The sequence below is a fragment of the Trachurus japonicus genome, chromosome 15, assembly GCF_045865225.1.
Source record: "Trachurus japonicus isolate A0001 chromosome 15, Traja_1.0".
NCBI classification, from domain to species: domain Eukaryota; kingdom Metazoa; phylum Chordata; class Actinopteri; order Carangiformes; family Carangidae; genus Trachurus; species Trachurus japonicus.
In genome coordinates, this window is record NC_140921.1 from 14,199,041 (window position 1) to 14,216,363 (window position 17,323).

The following is a 17,323-nucleotide window of genomic DNA, read 5'->3' on the forward strand; positions in this document are numbered from 1 at the left end:
GCTTGATTACAGAATTCACCCAAAGGGAGATTCGTGGAACAATTAGCTGACAAGAATAGCATGAAATGATTCATGAATACTTTCTCAAACCGTAATTAGCTACTATCATACCCAAATTACATTTTTCATCCGTGTAAACTTTTGTTTGAAGACCACATGTCAGATTCCACAACTCAGTGATGATTGCTAATGACACCACTTAAGTTAATCAGTTATGTTTTGCACAGACGTTCCTCTGTACCTCTGCCGCACCGGTGCAGCTGCTGCGTCTTACCTCGCATCGCATTTGGCAAAAGAGCCTTTGGAATCTTTCCCACAATTCCCGTAAGGATCCCCCGCAGAGTTGACTCGCTCAAAGCAGATCCCCGGGGCGGGCTTGGCTCCTGCACGCACACACAACCGATAAAAATACAAAATTCAATTGTCAATATGAAGTAGAGGATGTCAAAATTAGGACATGAAGATTATATACTGTATGCATGGGTTGAATCACTAGTGGCTGTTGTTGATTTACCTGGCCCCCACAGGGTGATGCATTGTTGCTCGTGAGTCTGACAGATGCCGTTGTAACAGTAACCATCGACGCTGTGACACGCGTGCCCATCATGCAGATAAACGTTCGCTGGGCAGTGAGGGTTGGCGCCGGTGCAGAACTCTGGCAGGTCACAGGAGTTACTGGACTCTCGACACAAGGTGCCAGCTGGCTTGAGCTGTGAACACAAATATAGTAAAGTACAGTGAACCATGCAGCAGTGTCGTGGTACTCGAGACCGGTCTTGAGGCCACTGCCATGTTTTCAAGGTCATGGTCTCGTCTCAGAATCCACTACATTTTTACTCTGCCTCGGTCGAGCTGGACTCAGGATTTTTTCTCAAGACCTGCCAAGACCACAGCTGCAGGGACATCTTTTTTTTAAACCACAGATGTCTCTCACTGTCACTAGCTCACTTTGGTTTATGCAATGTAAATCAATAACTTTAAGATAATTAAAAATGTATCTGCTTGTGTAACCATGTGAAAAATATGGTTGCACCAGAGTCAAGAGTAGGAGACTTGACCAGTGCTAGAGCCATTTTGTATATTACACATAAGGTGATACATAATTTAGATTTGTTGGATTTATCCTTTATATACCGTATTTGAGGTTATAAGAATGCCTATTAGTTAATAACAACTGCTCTCTTCTTATTGGCTGAGACGTGCGTAACATGATGTGTGCGTAATTTGGTTCAGTTATGATTATGGAAGCGAGGAGAGCACACTAGTTTTTGACCGTGCTAATCGTGCTAATGATTATTGCCTGATTTTGGATTGCTACACAGTTTTATTTTTTGTTGTAACTTGAAGAAAGGTTTCAATAAACCCTCGTGAGAAAGAAGAACTGTGGAGTTTTGTGGCCAAAGACACGCGTCAACTACATGCTCGCTCCATAATTTTAGTGTGTGTTTAAAAAAGTAAAAAGAGACGGAGCCACACTTACAAGCAGGTTCTGTGCTGTGTTCCTCTGTTCAATCCAAACTTTGAATCCATTAAATATGGTCTAGATTTTTTAAAATAAAATTATCTTTTCTTTTTAGCTGAGGATTAATATAAATATCAAGTCAGATGATTATTATGAGTACTGGTTCTGGATACGGTAATGGTCTTGAAAATGGTCTCGCATTTCATCAACCATTCGTTTGGGCTTGGTCTTGACTTCGTCTTGACCCCCTGAAAGTCTTTTTCTTGTCTTTGTCTTGACTGCAATTACAATTGTGAAGACACACAAGAAGCCCATGTACAGTTTTCAGAGGTGATTTTCTTTTGTATCTTTGTATGTAAAGACGGGGACACCCACTTGTGAAGGCCGTCTTCCTACACTTTTGTTGTGCAGCACATGTTCTACCCTGCGAGAAATTGTACGGATGCTACATGCCACAAGGTCAAAGACACTTTTGTGTAACGTCAAGGGAGGAAGCTAAAGTCTTGCCTTGAAATGAAGAAGAAGAAGTATTTCTAAGGACACAATGGGTATATATAAGATGTATGATATATGAAATGACTCACATCTGAGAAAGAAAAAGATTTCCACGTCAAAGCAAAACCAACTGGTAACAAGCTGAAAGCAAACTTTATGCAATCCAACTGAAGAACTTCCCTTCAATTGAAACCTGTCTATTGAGATAACATATACTAAGTTGGAATGAACTGACCTGAGATATTAAATTATACAGGAAGACACACTATTGTGAATCTCTTAATAACCTGCCAGAGAGAATTAAGAGAGTTTTAGAAAGTTCCTGCCTTTGTACTTGAGTTTAGAAATGAAAAATGTCCATCTTTGCTGAATAAGGCTTTGAAAATACAGTTTTATAATAAAGGTTTCCGAAGGTTTTTCAGCTAATGGAAAATGTGTACGTGCATTTAAATTGGGTAAGACTGGAAGATCTTAAGTGGAAAGAGAAGGTAGGTGACTGACCCCTTGCCTGCATGAAAAGCCTTACCCTGCAGTCTTCACAGCACTGTCCATGGGCGCACACGGCGTCTCCCTTGAGGGTGCATGTGGTGGCGTTGCAGCATGGGTTCATACATTCCTGAGGACGAGGGAGAGAAAACAAAATAGTTAACAACATGTGGATCTGATCACTGCTCTGAAGTCAGTTTGCTCCTGTCAGATCAAGACTTCCAGGTCAAGGGAGCACACTTCCTGTCCAGGGAGTCTCGTTTTACATAACCTGACCTGGAGGACCTTTGGATGAAGACATAATAACTGAAGCTCATGTCATCTGGATTTTGGGAATTCTGGAGACCCCTGAGTTTAGTGCGCTGACCCATGAGGGGTGAAAAAAGGTGGGAGCTGTTAGGCAGAAGAGCAAACGATAGGAATCAGATGTAGCAGCTGGACGATTCTGCGTTAGGATCATCAACGGAGATTGGATGTGAAAAGGTGTGTGTGTATGTGTGATGTCTATCAGGGTGCCACAGAAAGGAGCGGGAGAGAGAACTCAAAGCCCTTATTAGGAGGCGAAGATTGGTGGCCACTTTGCCACAATGACAGGGATCAGTTGGCTGCTGGCAGAACACGACAAAAGGAGAAGAGGATACATGAGGAGAAGTTGAACTGCTATAAAAGACTTCAGGGAGGTGTTGAGGTGTTTATCCTTTATTGGATGCCAAAACACATCAGCTTTGTTTTCCAAGGAGTGCCATGCATTGTTCTACCACTAAAATAACTCTCTCTATCCTTTATCTTCGCTCACTGTGGCTGTTAACTTACGTGCAGGGCCCTTTGGTCATAGCGAGATGTGTTGTAGGGCGCGAACTGGAGACAGCTGGTTTGGTGGATGTCTAGTTTTGAGTTGACGTGAGGTTTTATATGAGGCTGGTTGTTTACCTCTTGGCCCTGACGACGTACACGTATTGTTTGGGGAGAAAAGAGAGGGTTGCTTTCATCTCTCAGTCTAAGAGGCCTGGCAGATCAAACAAGCAGACCCTTTGTGGCAACATTATGGAGGTTATGGAGGGGCAAGCTGGCAGAAAATACTAGCTGGAGCTACCACTAAAGTATGGAGAACACAGTCATAATAGCACTTAAGTAAATGATAAAAGATAGTGTTGAGCCAGTCAGGTTTAAAGAGTTACTGGGCCATAATTACACATTATAACACGAAAAAATACTTTGTTTTTCGAAACAAGTGAACAGACTTTCTGGTCTGGTAATAAAATGGGATTAGTTAAACCCTGATAACAAATAAATCTCTTACCAAAACTTCTTGCATTCAGTTTGATAAAGTTATCAGACTCATTCAAGACAAAGTAGTTCTATGTGCCTACCAATTTATTTCCACCTACTTTCCACCCACCTAAATTTGGAGGGGTTTTTTGACCAGGAGAATCATAACAAACGAGAATAAACAGCACGATTTCATTAGGGTCCTCGCACCCTCTGGGCTCTAATTAACAGTTCATATCTGGTGCTCGTCTCATTTTCAGGTTGAAGCTACAGGTTGTGAATATTAATTAAGCTGCCACTTAAATCTATAGTGTTCCTGCCTTCTCAGCCAGCAGAAGCTAATTACTAATATGAATCTTTAAGCTCTAGTTATCTGGAGTATAACTGAAGTTAGAAATGTCGAAAGCTAAATTGTGACATACAGCAAAAGGAAGAAAATCAAATGGGGCAAATGATAGAACTAAAAAAAGGTAGTTCAAGTATGATGATATATGACAACAACCAGCTGTTTTCAATGTATGAGTCATTGTTGTTCAAGCAAAAAACAAAAACTGATTTAACGGGTTTTGGATGTTGGTTGGTTGTGCACTTTTCACTTTTTTCTCCACCCTAACATTCTCCATGAACTCTATCTCCCTTGAGAGATTTACAATGATATATTCAACAGCAAATCTCTTTTGGTTTTAGTGTCCTTAAGACAAGCAGCTGCCCTGCCGGCATCCGAGTGATACCTGCTCCACACATGTGAGTCACGTTTTAAAGCACCCTGCAGTGAGAGTTTGTGTGTTTGTGAGAGTGAAAGACACAGGATTCTTTGCGTGAGTGGATGCGTGCACCAGAGAATACCCTGTTGTTTGGGTGGCAGAGCCAAAGAAAGCTTAGTTCAGCTTCAACCCGATTACACTTGTGTTTGTTTCCTTTGTCACAAAGTTGGACAGTGGTTTGATTAATGGGCTTTCAACGAGGATGACATCACCATGGCAGGCTGTCAGAGCGCTGCTCAGCACATGTGGAAGACAGAGAGAAGGTGTGATGCAAAAAAAAAGGACTTATATTGTGTCTCAGGTGGTTTTATGGGCTTTTAGGTTTTTTCCTTTTTCTTTTTGCACAGCAGGTCTTTGAAGCGGATAACAACATCGGTGTCAAGAGAAAGTTTAACGTAAAAGTTTCTCTGCTTTGTGTAGGGAGGGGAGTTCTGAGTGACCTGCTGATGCTTCATCACTGGGAATCGTCTCAGTTTCAGTAAATGTTGACTTAGAATTAATTTTCTTTTTCACATTTTGTTGCATTTTAACTTCTGTTTATCTGTCAAATCATTTTCTTTTTTTTTTTAGCCTTGTTTCAACTTCACATGGTTAATAATGAGCTGCTGAGTGCAACCACAATGTTGGATAGAGACTGATCCACTCCACTGGAGCAGGTGAGGATGACAGTCATGGCTCTAGTCTTGAATTTACCTCTGGCTCTCCGCAGTCGCACTCCTCTCCCTCCTCCACGTAGCCATTGCCGCACTTCTGTCCACCGTAGAGCACCTTGACCTCAGGCATGTTGTACAAACACATTCCCACACCTTTCTCCAGACTGGCGGCCAGGTCCTTCTTACTACACGTGCTGAACACGGTTGGGAATGGATACCTACGGGAAGAATAGGAGAAAAAGGGTTGACTAAAATGAAGGCGTGCAGATTATGATATGAAAAAAGTTTGCATGAGATTCCGAAAAGAAATTCTGCTTCATGTGTGCTTTTACTGTTTAAAAGCCAAAAATGAGTGGTCTCAACCATTCTGCTGAAGCAGAATGCAGACAGAGCTTTCACTCAAAATCTTTCAACAATCTGCTCATTCAAGAGGCCTTTTCACACACATTTAATGGTCTGCTGACACCGTATGAGCGCTGGTTCAAGAGATTTTCAGTGCTACTCAATACATGAACGGGCCATCGAATGTCCAGAGAAACATTTTCTCTGGCAACCACCTTTTCAAGAGGCATATCCTGGATGGAGCAGGACAATTTAAGCAACTGGCTGGAGGGAAGAGAATGAGGAGGTGTATGTTTGATGTGGATGACTCGTGTGTGTGTGTGTGTGTGTGTGTGTGTGTGAGCATGTGTGTATGTGAAACCTTGATAAAATAGCGAGCCCCAAACCACATAATTTCTACTGCATTAATTTCACTCCCTGGTATGACTTACCTGAAGTGCTGACTAATGTCTAATTTAGTGAGGAAAGAAATTGGATTTCGTATTGAAAACGAGGAAATGTTAAAGATGAAACTGTGCGATGTGCCAATAACAGCTGTGAAGCCCGAGGGAACAGTCGTCCTGCTCGAGCGAGTTTCTGTGAGTCGAAGAACCAAGGACCAGAAATAAATAGACAGAGAGGGAGACATGAAGAGTGAAAAACAAAAATAATGTTGAGACATGAAGAGAAGCGAGCGAGAGAAAACAGGATTATGCACAGTGGTGATAGAAACAAGACATGATGTGTAGACAAAGGGACATTTACGGAGAGTAACAGAAAGCATGAAAATTATGGAGGACAGAGAAAAATGACAGAAATCAAGCTATTTAACCACAGGCAGCGGTGGGGGGTGGGGGACGGTGGGGCAAAAATGATGACCCCATCAAGTTCCACTGCAAATAGGCACAAAACATCCATTAAGAGGTGCAAAATAACTATAAAGAGACACAAAACAACTACATAGAAGCACAGAATGACTACAAAGAGGCAAAAATGACTAAAAAGAGGAACAAAATGACTACGGACTGGAGATACGAAACACAACTTCAGGGATGCAAAAATGACAACGGAGATAAGATGAAAACAAAAACACACCAAGCGACAACAAAGAGATGCAAAATGACTTCAAATAGACAAAGATGACCACAACAAAGTCACAAAAACATTTACCACAAAATCACAGAGGGATGGACAGGGATAAGCGGCGCCACACAGACAAATGGCAGGAAGCTCGCTGCTCGACCAGCAGCAGGTCTAGAGGGATGGCACAGAGGAGGGTTGGGACACATAGTCTCATAATGTCCATCACTATGGGTTATTTACTTGGCATGTATCTACTATGCTGAATAAATAAAAAAGTTGCCATTAATGATGTTGCCATCATGTATTTTTAGTCATTTTACAGAGGTTCTGCAGTCTGGTCACTTCACTTCAAATGTTTCTCTATTGACCTCAGTGTTTCACCTCCTCTGTAAAACTTGTGTCCTGCCTCAACCTCTCTAAACACAGTGGCAGCATGAAACACGAGCCACAGGACAGAACTAAAACACAGCGTATGACAGCAACATAGCCAAGCCTCGACCCCGTGCTCCGTGCCAGCTAACAGACAAAAACAGAATCACAGAGGGACTGACACAGAAAAGCAGGCTTTGGGGCGTAAAATGAATATCTCACACACAGTCATGGTGGGACACAGTCTAGCTTCAAAAAGAGGATGTGGAAGGATATAGGGTAACAAGGAGCAACGGCGAGCAGAGAGGATTGGCAGACGTGGCATACAGAGAAGCAGCAGCTGGCATCGGGAGCTTGAAAAGCTTGACTTCAGACAGAAACATGTCATACACGTACTTATGCAGTGATAGACTGACTGGGGTCTTCAAATGCAACGGGGCGTGGAGACTGTCTGCAGAGCTCGGGGCTTGACAGGGCAGATTTGTGGAAATTCAACATTACACAGAATATGTTTGTGGAGCCTGGCGTTGGACAGAGGTGGAGGGGAAGGGAGGGGGAAGGGGGGGGAGGGGGTATGTGATGCTTTGCCTTTGCCTAAGGGGGATTTGGCTGCTGCAACTGCATGGATATTTCACTGCTGTTAGTTGACTATAGAGAAGCTCCTCCTGAGGGGATGAGAGATAACGGTGGAGGCATTCAATGGGAAAGAAATCTGTGTTTTTTTGTTGTTGTTTTTTTTCCCCTCTCTCCAAAAGAATACAGATTTCCCAAGAACATAGAACACTGAAAAACATTGTCTTCTAACAGGCGCCCATGGATGAAAGAGCTCCGTCCACTTCACAAACTGTCCACCTTTGAGTGTCGGGCGCTTTCATCTCTCACTGACCAAAAAGGCAATCGACCTGTCTCTGTCCGCCCTCGTCTGCCCCCATAATCCACTTGTTAGAGTCTTTTTAGTCAGAGAGAGAGAGCTTTTCTGCCCTGTCTATGGGGACCCTTCACCAAATCAAGGATAGAGAGACACTACGCAGATCACACAATGGCACGGAGCAGACCGGCCCCCTTGTAAATATACCATGGGCTGCCGCTGATAACAGAACGCAGGCATGTTTCGGGATCTGCATGAGTGGATGGAATGTGTATGAGTAAGTAAACAGTGTCTGTTCTTAATAAACCGGCCTTAATAGTAAATGTTGGGACGGTTGTCAGTTAGAGATTTTTTTTTTTTCACTGAGGGAAAATCAGGTTTCTTGAGACTAAATTGGACCCACATGGTAAGTATTAGAAGCATCTAGTAGATTCATGTAGGCTATACTAAAATCAAAATGAGTTCAGCAGAACGAACACAGCCAGAGCTCTGAGGCAGAAGCAGCAGAGCTCATATGTTTTGAAGAGTTAGCCTCCTTTTTCCAGACTATTGACTGATTTATCTACTAAAACAGTGACAGTCTGAACCAAAAACACATTTACTCATCTGGGCTAAGCTATCCAAGCATCTGTCCACTATGTCCACCGTTATATACTGTGCAACCCTGCCATTGGTCTTATGGTATATAACTACAGCTACAGTACTGTGAACTTTAACTGTTGTGGTGCTTTTCAAGTGTTTCCATACAGGCTGAATGTCAAACTGAACAGGGGTTTATTGGTGGACTGTAATATTTAAATAGTTTAAAATGCAAATGGTTTCTCATTTTACATTAAATATCCATGAAGAAATAAGTGAAAATCAGAGATGAAACGGGGGGAAAACATCCTCAGTTATTATCTGTTAAGAATTGAATGTGAACAGATGCTGCAAATTTCCCACATCAGGAGTGAGTGGTTGATCAAATTTGAGTCCGCCCATTGAAAACAAGTGAGAAGAATTCACTGAAAATACATGTGAATTAATTAAACTGTTGATTGAAACATGTGTTTCATGAATTATATATATATTATACATATTTTCATTCATTTTGCTTAATGCTTTCATTTCAACTACAGATATATCTTAGGAAATGCCATGTTTGAAGATAATTCAGACAGTCATAAGAAATGAGGAGGATGAAAGTCAACAAATATGTTCACAGCACCAGGAGTTTTCAATAAACCCATAAAAAAAGACATGCTATAAATCAGCATTAAATAACGTAGGAACAGCTCCAATGTACAGATCCCCGTCTGCACTAGACCCATGTTGAGGGTGTGTATTATCACAGCTGAGACCACATGGCTGCTCTGCTGTCCAGGAAATTAGCTGAGAAGCGCGTGTAGGTTTCCCTGGATAATATTAGCTTAAAGCCCTGCACCGTCTCCAGGTGTAGTCAGCTGGGGTGGAACTGTTATGGCTGCACACAAAAGTTACACAAAATCTAATTAGGCAGTCTATTTTTTTCAGTCCTGTTGTTACTGTCTGAAAGGCAAATATGTTATTCACCTTGAGAGAAACACATTGTTAAGACGCTACACTGCATCAGTGTCATCCAGCCTCATTCATTTGTGTAGTGACTGAAGAAAACGTGTGGCCCCATGCATCTCAGTTAGTGAAGCTGCCATGACAGAAGGGAAAAAAAATCTAATTATCTAATGTTGTCTGTTCGCTTTTGTTGTCTTTTCCTAACGTATGTGAAATCTGTCATGGAAATTGTAAAAATGGGAGAGAAGAACAGATATTTACCCCTCCCATATTGACTTTCTCTCTGAAAAGTCAACAGTGCATGCTTCACTAGGTTTCACCATCTGCTGTCTGAGCTGCCTATACGCCACAATGATGACTGGAGTCCTGCTTTCTCATACAATGGACAGTCAGTGTGCTTTGGCATCCGAGAACTTTAAAGGGGAAGTTGAATAAAGCAGAGCCGTGAGCAAAAATGCAAAAATAATAATTAAAAAAACAAAAAAAGCAACTTAAAAGGAAGCGAAGAAGGCTCTCTCAGCAGGATGCCACTGTCTCTCCTATATACCAGTGAGTTGCCTTTCACCTTCTGTTGAAACAAACCATCTGCTCAGGTATGAAGAGGAAGAGTAAGACTGAAACAAAGCTTTCCAAGAATACACAATATCAAACTAAGAAATACAAATTCTTCAGCTGCTCCTGACTGTAACGATTTATCTGTGAGCAAATGTGCAACATGAGTGAAACAATATCTATTTCAAAACAGTTTTCCCAAATTGACAGTTAGTCAGTGCATCTGAAAAAAACAGCCATGAGATCATAAAATTTAATAGCTTAAACACAGACTTCAAATAAATGATTTAAAGGTGCATTTCAGCAGCGCAGCGCTGCATCCGTACAGCTGGGGACACTCATCAAATTGAAGAATGTGAGATTTTATCCATTGTATGGCAAGAAAACACTGACTGACTGGGATCCACGGCTCTATAGCTTTATATAGTTGTTTTCACAGGTGGAGTAGTGGCTCCTTGTGACAAATAAGCTGAACTCTGTGTGCAAAAATTGGAGGAATCCACCTTAAGACTCACTGAAATAGCACGGCAGAGCCCGGTGAATGGAAGGGGAATAAAGCAGGCAGACTTTTTCGTAGTAACTTACAAAATGATCTTGTAGCATTCAGCTGAGCTCTTATTGACTGTGTAGTGAGATGCGAAGATACAGTCTCTTGTGCACCGAGCAGCTTTTCCTGGATCTGAAGCCATATGTGCAGCGCAGATGATTCCTGTCAGTTTAATCATCTCAGCATGTGAGGCCGGTGGGTTCAGAAAGAGGAGGAAACGTCAGTCTGGATGGGGAGTGAAATGGGTCTGTAAACAGTGGAGGCACCGGCCACACGAGGGGCTCTTCCTTTTTTTTGCCGGCTCTCGGATCGACATCGAGCTGTCTAGGGCGCTGTCTGTGCTGCACCACAGACTGACATGCATTTAGGTCGAGCTAAGCAGGAGCGACATGTCTGACCTTTCAGCAAATGTTAGGCTGCAACGCTGGCAGGAGCCTATGGTGATTAAATACCAAGAGGAAAAGCAAAACACGAGCTAAATTTACTGCAAACATTTACCCACTGGCAGCCTAACTAGCTTCCTCCCTCCTCTCCACAGCAGATAATGACATTTTGTACCTTCTCACCTCACTTGCACTCTTGTCACTTCGACGAGAAAACAACAAGAGTCACAGGCTCCCTCCTATTGTCTTGACAAAGTGTTCACCTCTTGGCCTCGCAGTCGAGCCACCACTCCCCGCTGGGCTTCACCTCTCTTCTCAGTCACACTTACAGACATGGGAAAGCACTTTTGAGCTTTCTCCCCACGTTCATGTGATGCAACTCTTAGCTCAACTTCTAAAAGACATCTCCACTTCAAAATGTCCATGTAAACTCTGTTCCCTTCCTCTATACTTCAAATTTCCACTCATTGTTATGACACAAATCTCCTGTGGCCAGTCTCATATGCCTGTCATAGTTGTCCATGTGTACCTAAATAATTCCTTCACTGTCATCTCTCTCCTGTTTGTCTCTCACTCTCACCTTTACCTCTCTTGTGTTTCCCCTCCCGCTTTACCACTGAGGGAGATAAAAGGCAAATAAAGCCGCTGCTTCCTCACTCTGCCTGTCTATCCAGGCATAAAGCACCTCTCTGCGGATCTCTCTTTGTGCCCTGGCCCTGATTGCAGCTGGCAGCGTCACTGATAATCATGTCATTTAGATGCAGCCTGTCCTCTCCTCCATTAGCAAGTCTAAGCTAAGAGTATCCCAAACACACAGTCAAATGAGCTGCACTGCTTTACAACGATGTGTTTGACATTCTGAAGGCATCTGGGCTGAGGGTCAAGGGAGGCTGCTAATATAAAAAGAAAAAAAAAGAAAAAATAGAATAAAATAAAACTTGGGTAAGGAGATAATTTTTCTCTTTTAACCTGCCTAGGAAACTCTGGAAAACACGTGACAAACTTCAGACTCTGTGGCTTAAAGTCTAACGCAGCTTCGGCTGATATCATCTAAATAACAACACTGTCTAGACAACACAGTTGGTCTCTTACCCTTAATATAAAAACATTTTTAAAAAAAAAAGCTATGTAAGAAGAACATAAGTATGAGTGTAAAGTTCTGTAGTCTGATTTGTTTGGCCTCTTGGAAGCAGCTGTAAATAAGCTGTTACCACACCATGATGGGGAACGTCTCAACAACAACACCAAAAAAATAAATAAAAAGCTTGTTCACAAATCCCGTAGACAGAGTGACATTAACATAAACCCAGAACCTTCTTGCTGTGAGGCGATAGTGCTAAGCTCTGCACCACAGTGGTGCCAGCGTATGAAAAAGTCAATGAACTCCACTAAATATGGTACTAGTCATCTTCACTAAACACAAACATACAGACTGCAATGACTGGTGGTCAATGCATGATTAAAATATGAATAATTAGACAGGGAAATATTGATAGTTGGAGTCATTGTATCAACACATAATTGGCAGACGACACATCAGCAGTGTATGGATTTAGCCTGCTCTCTTTACTTTGCAAACAGAGGAGCGAGTTTTAAATGAAAGGTCACTGATCACCTCTCTCAACTGTTAATGTGTCTAATCTCATAATTATGTAGCAGGCGGTGCTGAGTGGGAGCGGCTGTGCTTCATTAACCTATTCTGTTACCGAGAATTCGATAGTGCCGTGACCCGTTCTAACTCATTTAGATCAGATCGTCATTTTTTCTCAACTCCCTGCATGACAACATTAGATATCTTTGGCCGCTGACGCACTACAGCAAAGTCATCACATCAGTACACTGCGTGCATATCTAAGAGCCACGCTGCATGAATCCAGCGGTGCTCTGTGTGCATTATGCATTTTCTCTTTCTCTGGAATAAATGTTGGAGAATGAGAACAGCAGGATGAGCTCACCGTTACCAGTGGCTGTACAAACAAACACAGTTTCTGAGCCCCCACCACTCGCCCTCCCCCCACATGCCCTCCCCTCTTTTCTATTTGTACAGTAAAAGGTCATTCAAGTTTTTCTGGGACAGTTCTGGAGCATAGGAAAGTTATAGATTCATGTGTTTTTCAGCAGATTTTGTAGCATTTTGAAGGATGTGCTCAGAAAACCATCTGTGGTTTTCCGTCACTGCTTATTTTATCTGCCTTTAATGTGTGTTTTTTAATGACAGTAGCCACAACTAGGGCCTGGAAAATCCTTTCACAGGTGCTTCAGATCTGAGCACATCACTGTAGTTAATGTAATTTTAATTCAGGTGCTGTAGTGCAAACAGCTGCATTTACTCTTTTCAGCATTTCTCTGAACTCTTCTGTGTTTGTTTGTCCTTTTATCTCCCAGTTTTCTTCCTCTGTCTTTGACTAATGCAGCTGCTTCACACTGTCTTTGCAATTAGGAACTGGTCTGGTTCTGGCTTTACCCTGACTGATGTAATTACAGATGTTTGGATGTTTGAAAAAAATCTTTAACTCTTTATTGGCTGATAGTTCCATTTTACAAGGATGCATAACATACACTAAAAATATTTTTGTCCTGGCTGCCTCTCTGATCAAAACCTTCTCACAGCTGACCAAACTACACTTGCTACAGCTCTTTACACCGTTTCCTCCACTATCACCTTGGAAACACTGGGTGCACACGTCAAACTCCGACATACTACAAACATACAACTCTTGGCTCAGCCAGAAAATTTTACGAAAAGATTAGGAAAACATTCCTGTGGCATTATCAAAACTGCACAAATCCCCATTGACATGCATTGATATGTAGGACAGGCTTTGGCTACAGTTGTTGTTTGTATGGCAGTATGAACTGTTTTTTGTTGTTGTTGTTTGTATGTATTAAGGGAACTCAACATAATCTTTCAAGAACAATAGTATCTGTGTCTTTCAGCCTTTTTTCTCTGTCTTCTTCAGAACGCTGTGGAGTTTATCCATCAGACAAACCAGACTGGCACCAGACCAAGGGTGAAATCTGGTATTGCGCTCTGGGTTCGCCTTATCTGCTCGCTGTTTACTAACAGTCACAGAGTCCATCACTTGCAGCAGCGCCGTTATCTCAGCGACCCAGGCAACACGGGCAGAATGCTAGTGCAGCTGCTTTAGTCGCAGGCCAGTGTGTGCCTGTGTGCGTCTGTGTGTGTGTTTGAGCCCTCTCTCATGCATCAACGTATAAACAATGGAGCATCATGTTGAGATGGAATGATCCTACGTGTGTGCAACTAGTGCAGCTTCATTTATCTCATGCGACTGTTTAGGTGCTGAAGAAGTCGCTAATTTATTCAGAGAAGTTAAGCCGATAAACACTTTAAATCCTGTAGCTGTGTTTAACAAGGCTTTTAAAGGGTAATTGTTTAATGACTCTAAATGAACGCTCACAACAGAGAGAAAACAGCCTATAGTCACAATTTTAAGCTTCTGTGTGTGCTAATGTCAGGCCACTTTTACTAACTTTGTTCCCTGCTAGATTTTCCTGGAATAGACCAGAAATGGAAAAATGTAACTATGGAAAAACGTTTATCATGTTGTCCTATAATTCTAATCTAAATACAGATCATATAGTGATATAATGAAATGGCAATGTGGTGCAGAGGGCACTAAATTATTTTTTTTCTACCAGTCTTGCTTCTGAAACATGTGTCACACTCTTCTTGAGCTTCAATCATGAATCATAAAGTTGTTTCCTGGAGAGAAGAACAAATGAATCTCACCCTGTGGAAGGAGTCATGATGCAGCCTCCACGATCGACGGTCATCCTGCAGCCACAGCCGCGCTCTGGGGTGTCGTGGTTCATGCCAAAATTGTGTCCCAGTTCGTGCGCCAAAGTCACGGCTGCACCCAGTGGGTTCTCGGAGTGATCCTGCAACAGGGGGGAGAGGGAAGGGAAACCCACGAGACGACATGAGAACATGCTAACCGCGTGTAATCCTATATATTGTAAGTTCAATCACAGTTCCTGGAGCAAGCTTTGCGTAAGAACCTAACCAAAGTGAAGAGCACAGAAAAGGAGACAGAAAACGCAAAAGTTCAAAGACGACACTTCCAAAGGTGCAGATTCCTGAAACTGTTCGGTAACTGTCTGAACTGGCCCCCTCCTCATCCTTCTTCTATTACTCATTCTCCTCATGGAGGCCTGAATTCATCTGCTGTTCCATTACCCCCGCAGACCCAATCATACCCGCAGTCAGGGGAAACAGCCACTGCGGGAAGCTCCGTGAAGCTACCGCCGTATGACTCGCTAGCACATTGATAAGCGAGACAACTGCCCTGCAACAAGGCAACAGGGATGGAGAATGACGCGGAGAGGTGAAGTTTCAGTCTCACCTAGTTTTGCAGACAGACGTGCTGAGAGGGAGACAGACATGGGGAGGGAGTGGGTGACTGGGAAATTAAGTCAGTGTTGTTTATATGAAAGTGGAACTGGAAAAGAGACAGAGAGGGATGAATTACACGATGGCAGCAGTCTCTTATCTATTGTCATTTCCCATGTTAAGAAGGAAATATGGGAGACATTCACTTTCTAACCAAAACCGATTCTGTGTGTGTATTGTGCATATACACCAGCAGCTTAGTATTAGCATGAAGAACAGAAGAAAAGGAAGTTTGGTTCTGTCCATATATAACAACATTCACCTATCAGCAACTTCTCCAGCAGATTGCCATAACTACAGATAAATAAATTGTATTAATTCCACATTCACTGCACCTCTGAGTGGATGAGTTACTTATGCTGGAGTTATGGGTCTCTAAAGATGTGTGTTAACATCTCTGCATGTCTAAACTGAGAATAGAGTCACATGTAACCCATACAGTAGGTTGTAGAAGCACACAGAGGAGAATAAACATAACAAAAAAAGCAAAAGAAAACAGTCAGAGAAAACCTCTGCAAATAATCCCCAGAGAAGCATCTTGCAGCCTTGAGATAGATAAGTGCTGCAAAACTGGGGGCAGTTTGGGTACATGTTGGATAAGGTTGAAAAAAAAAGAAGAAGCTTGTCTGAAAAACCTTAATAATGTGCATGTTTTAGTATTTCAAATCTCACAACCCCCTGAGAAAGTGGCCCCCCACTTGGCTACTGTTTATCTTACTGTGGTCCTTGAATGCTCATGTACATGAGACAATGACATGCTTCCTTTGAGGGCGAGGTCATATGTCAAAGTTGGAGGCAAGTTGAGCCACTTTCTTCTCTGATTACAGAGCAGCATCATGGGTAACTGCACCCCGCCTTGTAAAGAGAAGGCTGGGAAAACTTTCATCTGCTTCTGTCATATTTTATCAGTGTGTGTGTCTCTGTCTGCGTGCGTGTTTGTGTGTGTGTGTGTGTGTGTGTGTCTGTGTGTGTGTGTGTAATTCATAGCCGAGTGCCTCCTCACAAAAAAGTGCAATATCAGAGTCAGCAGAAATGGATGAAACTCTAAGAAGCCACAGTCATTACTTTGAAGCCGCTATAAGCCATTGTTGTGATGGTGAGATTTTGATAGTGTTGGCTCCAACCAAGAAATGCTCTGATAGTCTCTCTGATATCACTTCCAGCCATGTGAGAAAATAACTCACAGACAAGAATGCCATATAAAAAAGTGGATATTGTCAGCCGTCACAGTTTAAAACCAAGCATTCACATGGAAAGACCAATAAGAGCTTAGCTGAGAAAATAAATAACATCATGATGTATAAACGCAAAGAACATACAGGCTTCGTGAAGGCTTTGAGGATGATTAACACATGGCAGTGTAGGGTCTGAGAAAAGGCTCATCTCATCTCATCTCATCTGGCTGCCCCTTTAACTGGTTAAATTTTCCTTTAATCTCGATCCAAATCTTCTGCCGTCCGTAAGTAATGGGGACAAACATCTGGAGAAGCCTCACCACAGCCACAGCCAGCAAAACATATCTATTAATGGGGGGATACACATCTGGGCTGGGATGTAATAGCAATGGGCAGATAACCACTTTCCAATTTGGCATGGATGTCAAGTGCTACAGCAGGCGGAGGAGCCCAACAGGCAGCTAATTTACTATGTGCAATAATTTAATGTACCAAGGGGCGATGCGCAGTTGTGTGTAAAAAATGCATTTTGATTCAAATGTGTGCTCTGTGAGAGCTTGCTTAAACAATTCATCACATCTCATAAAAATGTTTTGTTTAAACACTGCGGCCTTTTATTCAGCCCAACCCTTTTAGAGATGTCACCGGAAAGCCTGATTGAATGACTTCAAATGATCTTACAAGGGTGTGTGTATCTGCACTACAAACCAGCTGAGGGTATATTTTTACATAATACTTTGAGCACTTAGCTTCGGTACGACTGTTGAGGGAGCTCAAGTACAAATATCATTAACCTTAAAAGCATGACATCCTCCTGGACCTGTCTGAAATGCCCCTCCCGGTGAAAAAAACAAACACCTTTTTTCTGTGTAAATCGTGTCTGGATTGTGTTAGATTGTTGAATCTGAACAATGTCCACACTGATACAATCGGGATGCATGGAGGAAGAGGA

General features: G+C 42.4%; 1 protein-coding gene across 1 annotated transcript in view; it reads right to left on the reverse strand.

Moving 5' to 3' along the window:
- Positions 1 to 17,323, reverse strand: part of adam12b (ADAM metallopeptidase domain 12b) — a 75,875-nt gene that overhangs the window by 15,265 nt on the left and 43,287 nt on the right. The window contains exons 11-15 of the mRNA XM_085799820.1: positions 14,537 to 14,685; positions 5,170 to 5,347; positions 2,484 to 2,573; positions 515 to 710; positions 275 to 383 (exon numbers count right to left, since the gene is read on the reverse strand). Of these exons, the coding sequence (XP_085655946.1) occupies positions 275 to 383; positions 515 to 710; positions 2,484 to 2,573; positions 5,170 to 5,347; positions 14,537 to 14,685 (722 nt within the window). The remainder of the gene's footprint in view (positions 1 to 274; positions 384 to 514; positions 711 to 2,483; positions 2,574 to 5,169; positions 5,348 to 14,536; positions 14,686 to 17,323) is intronic.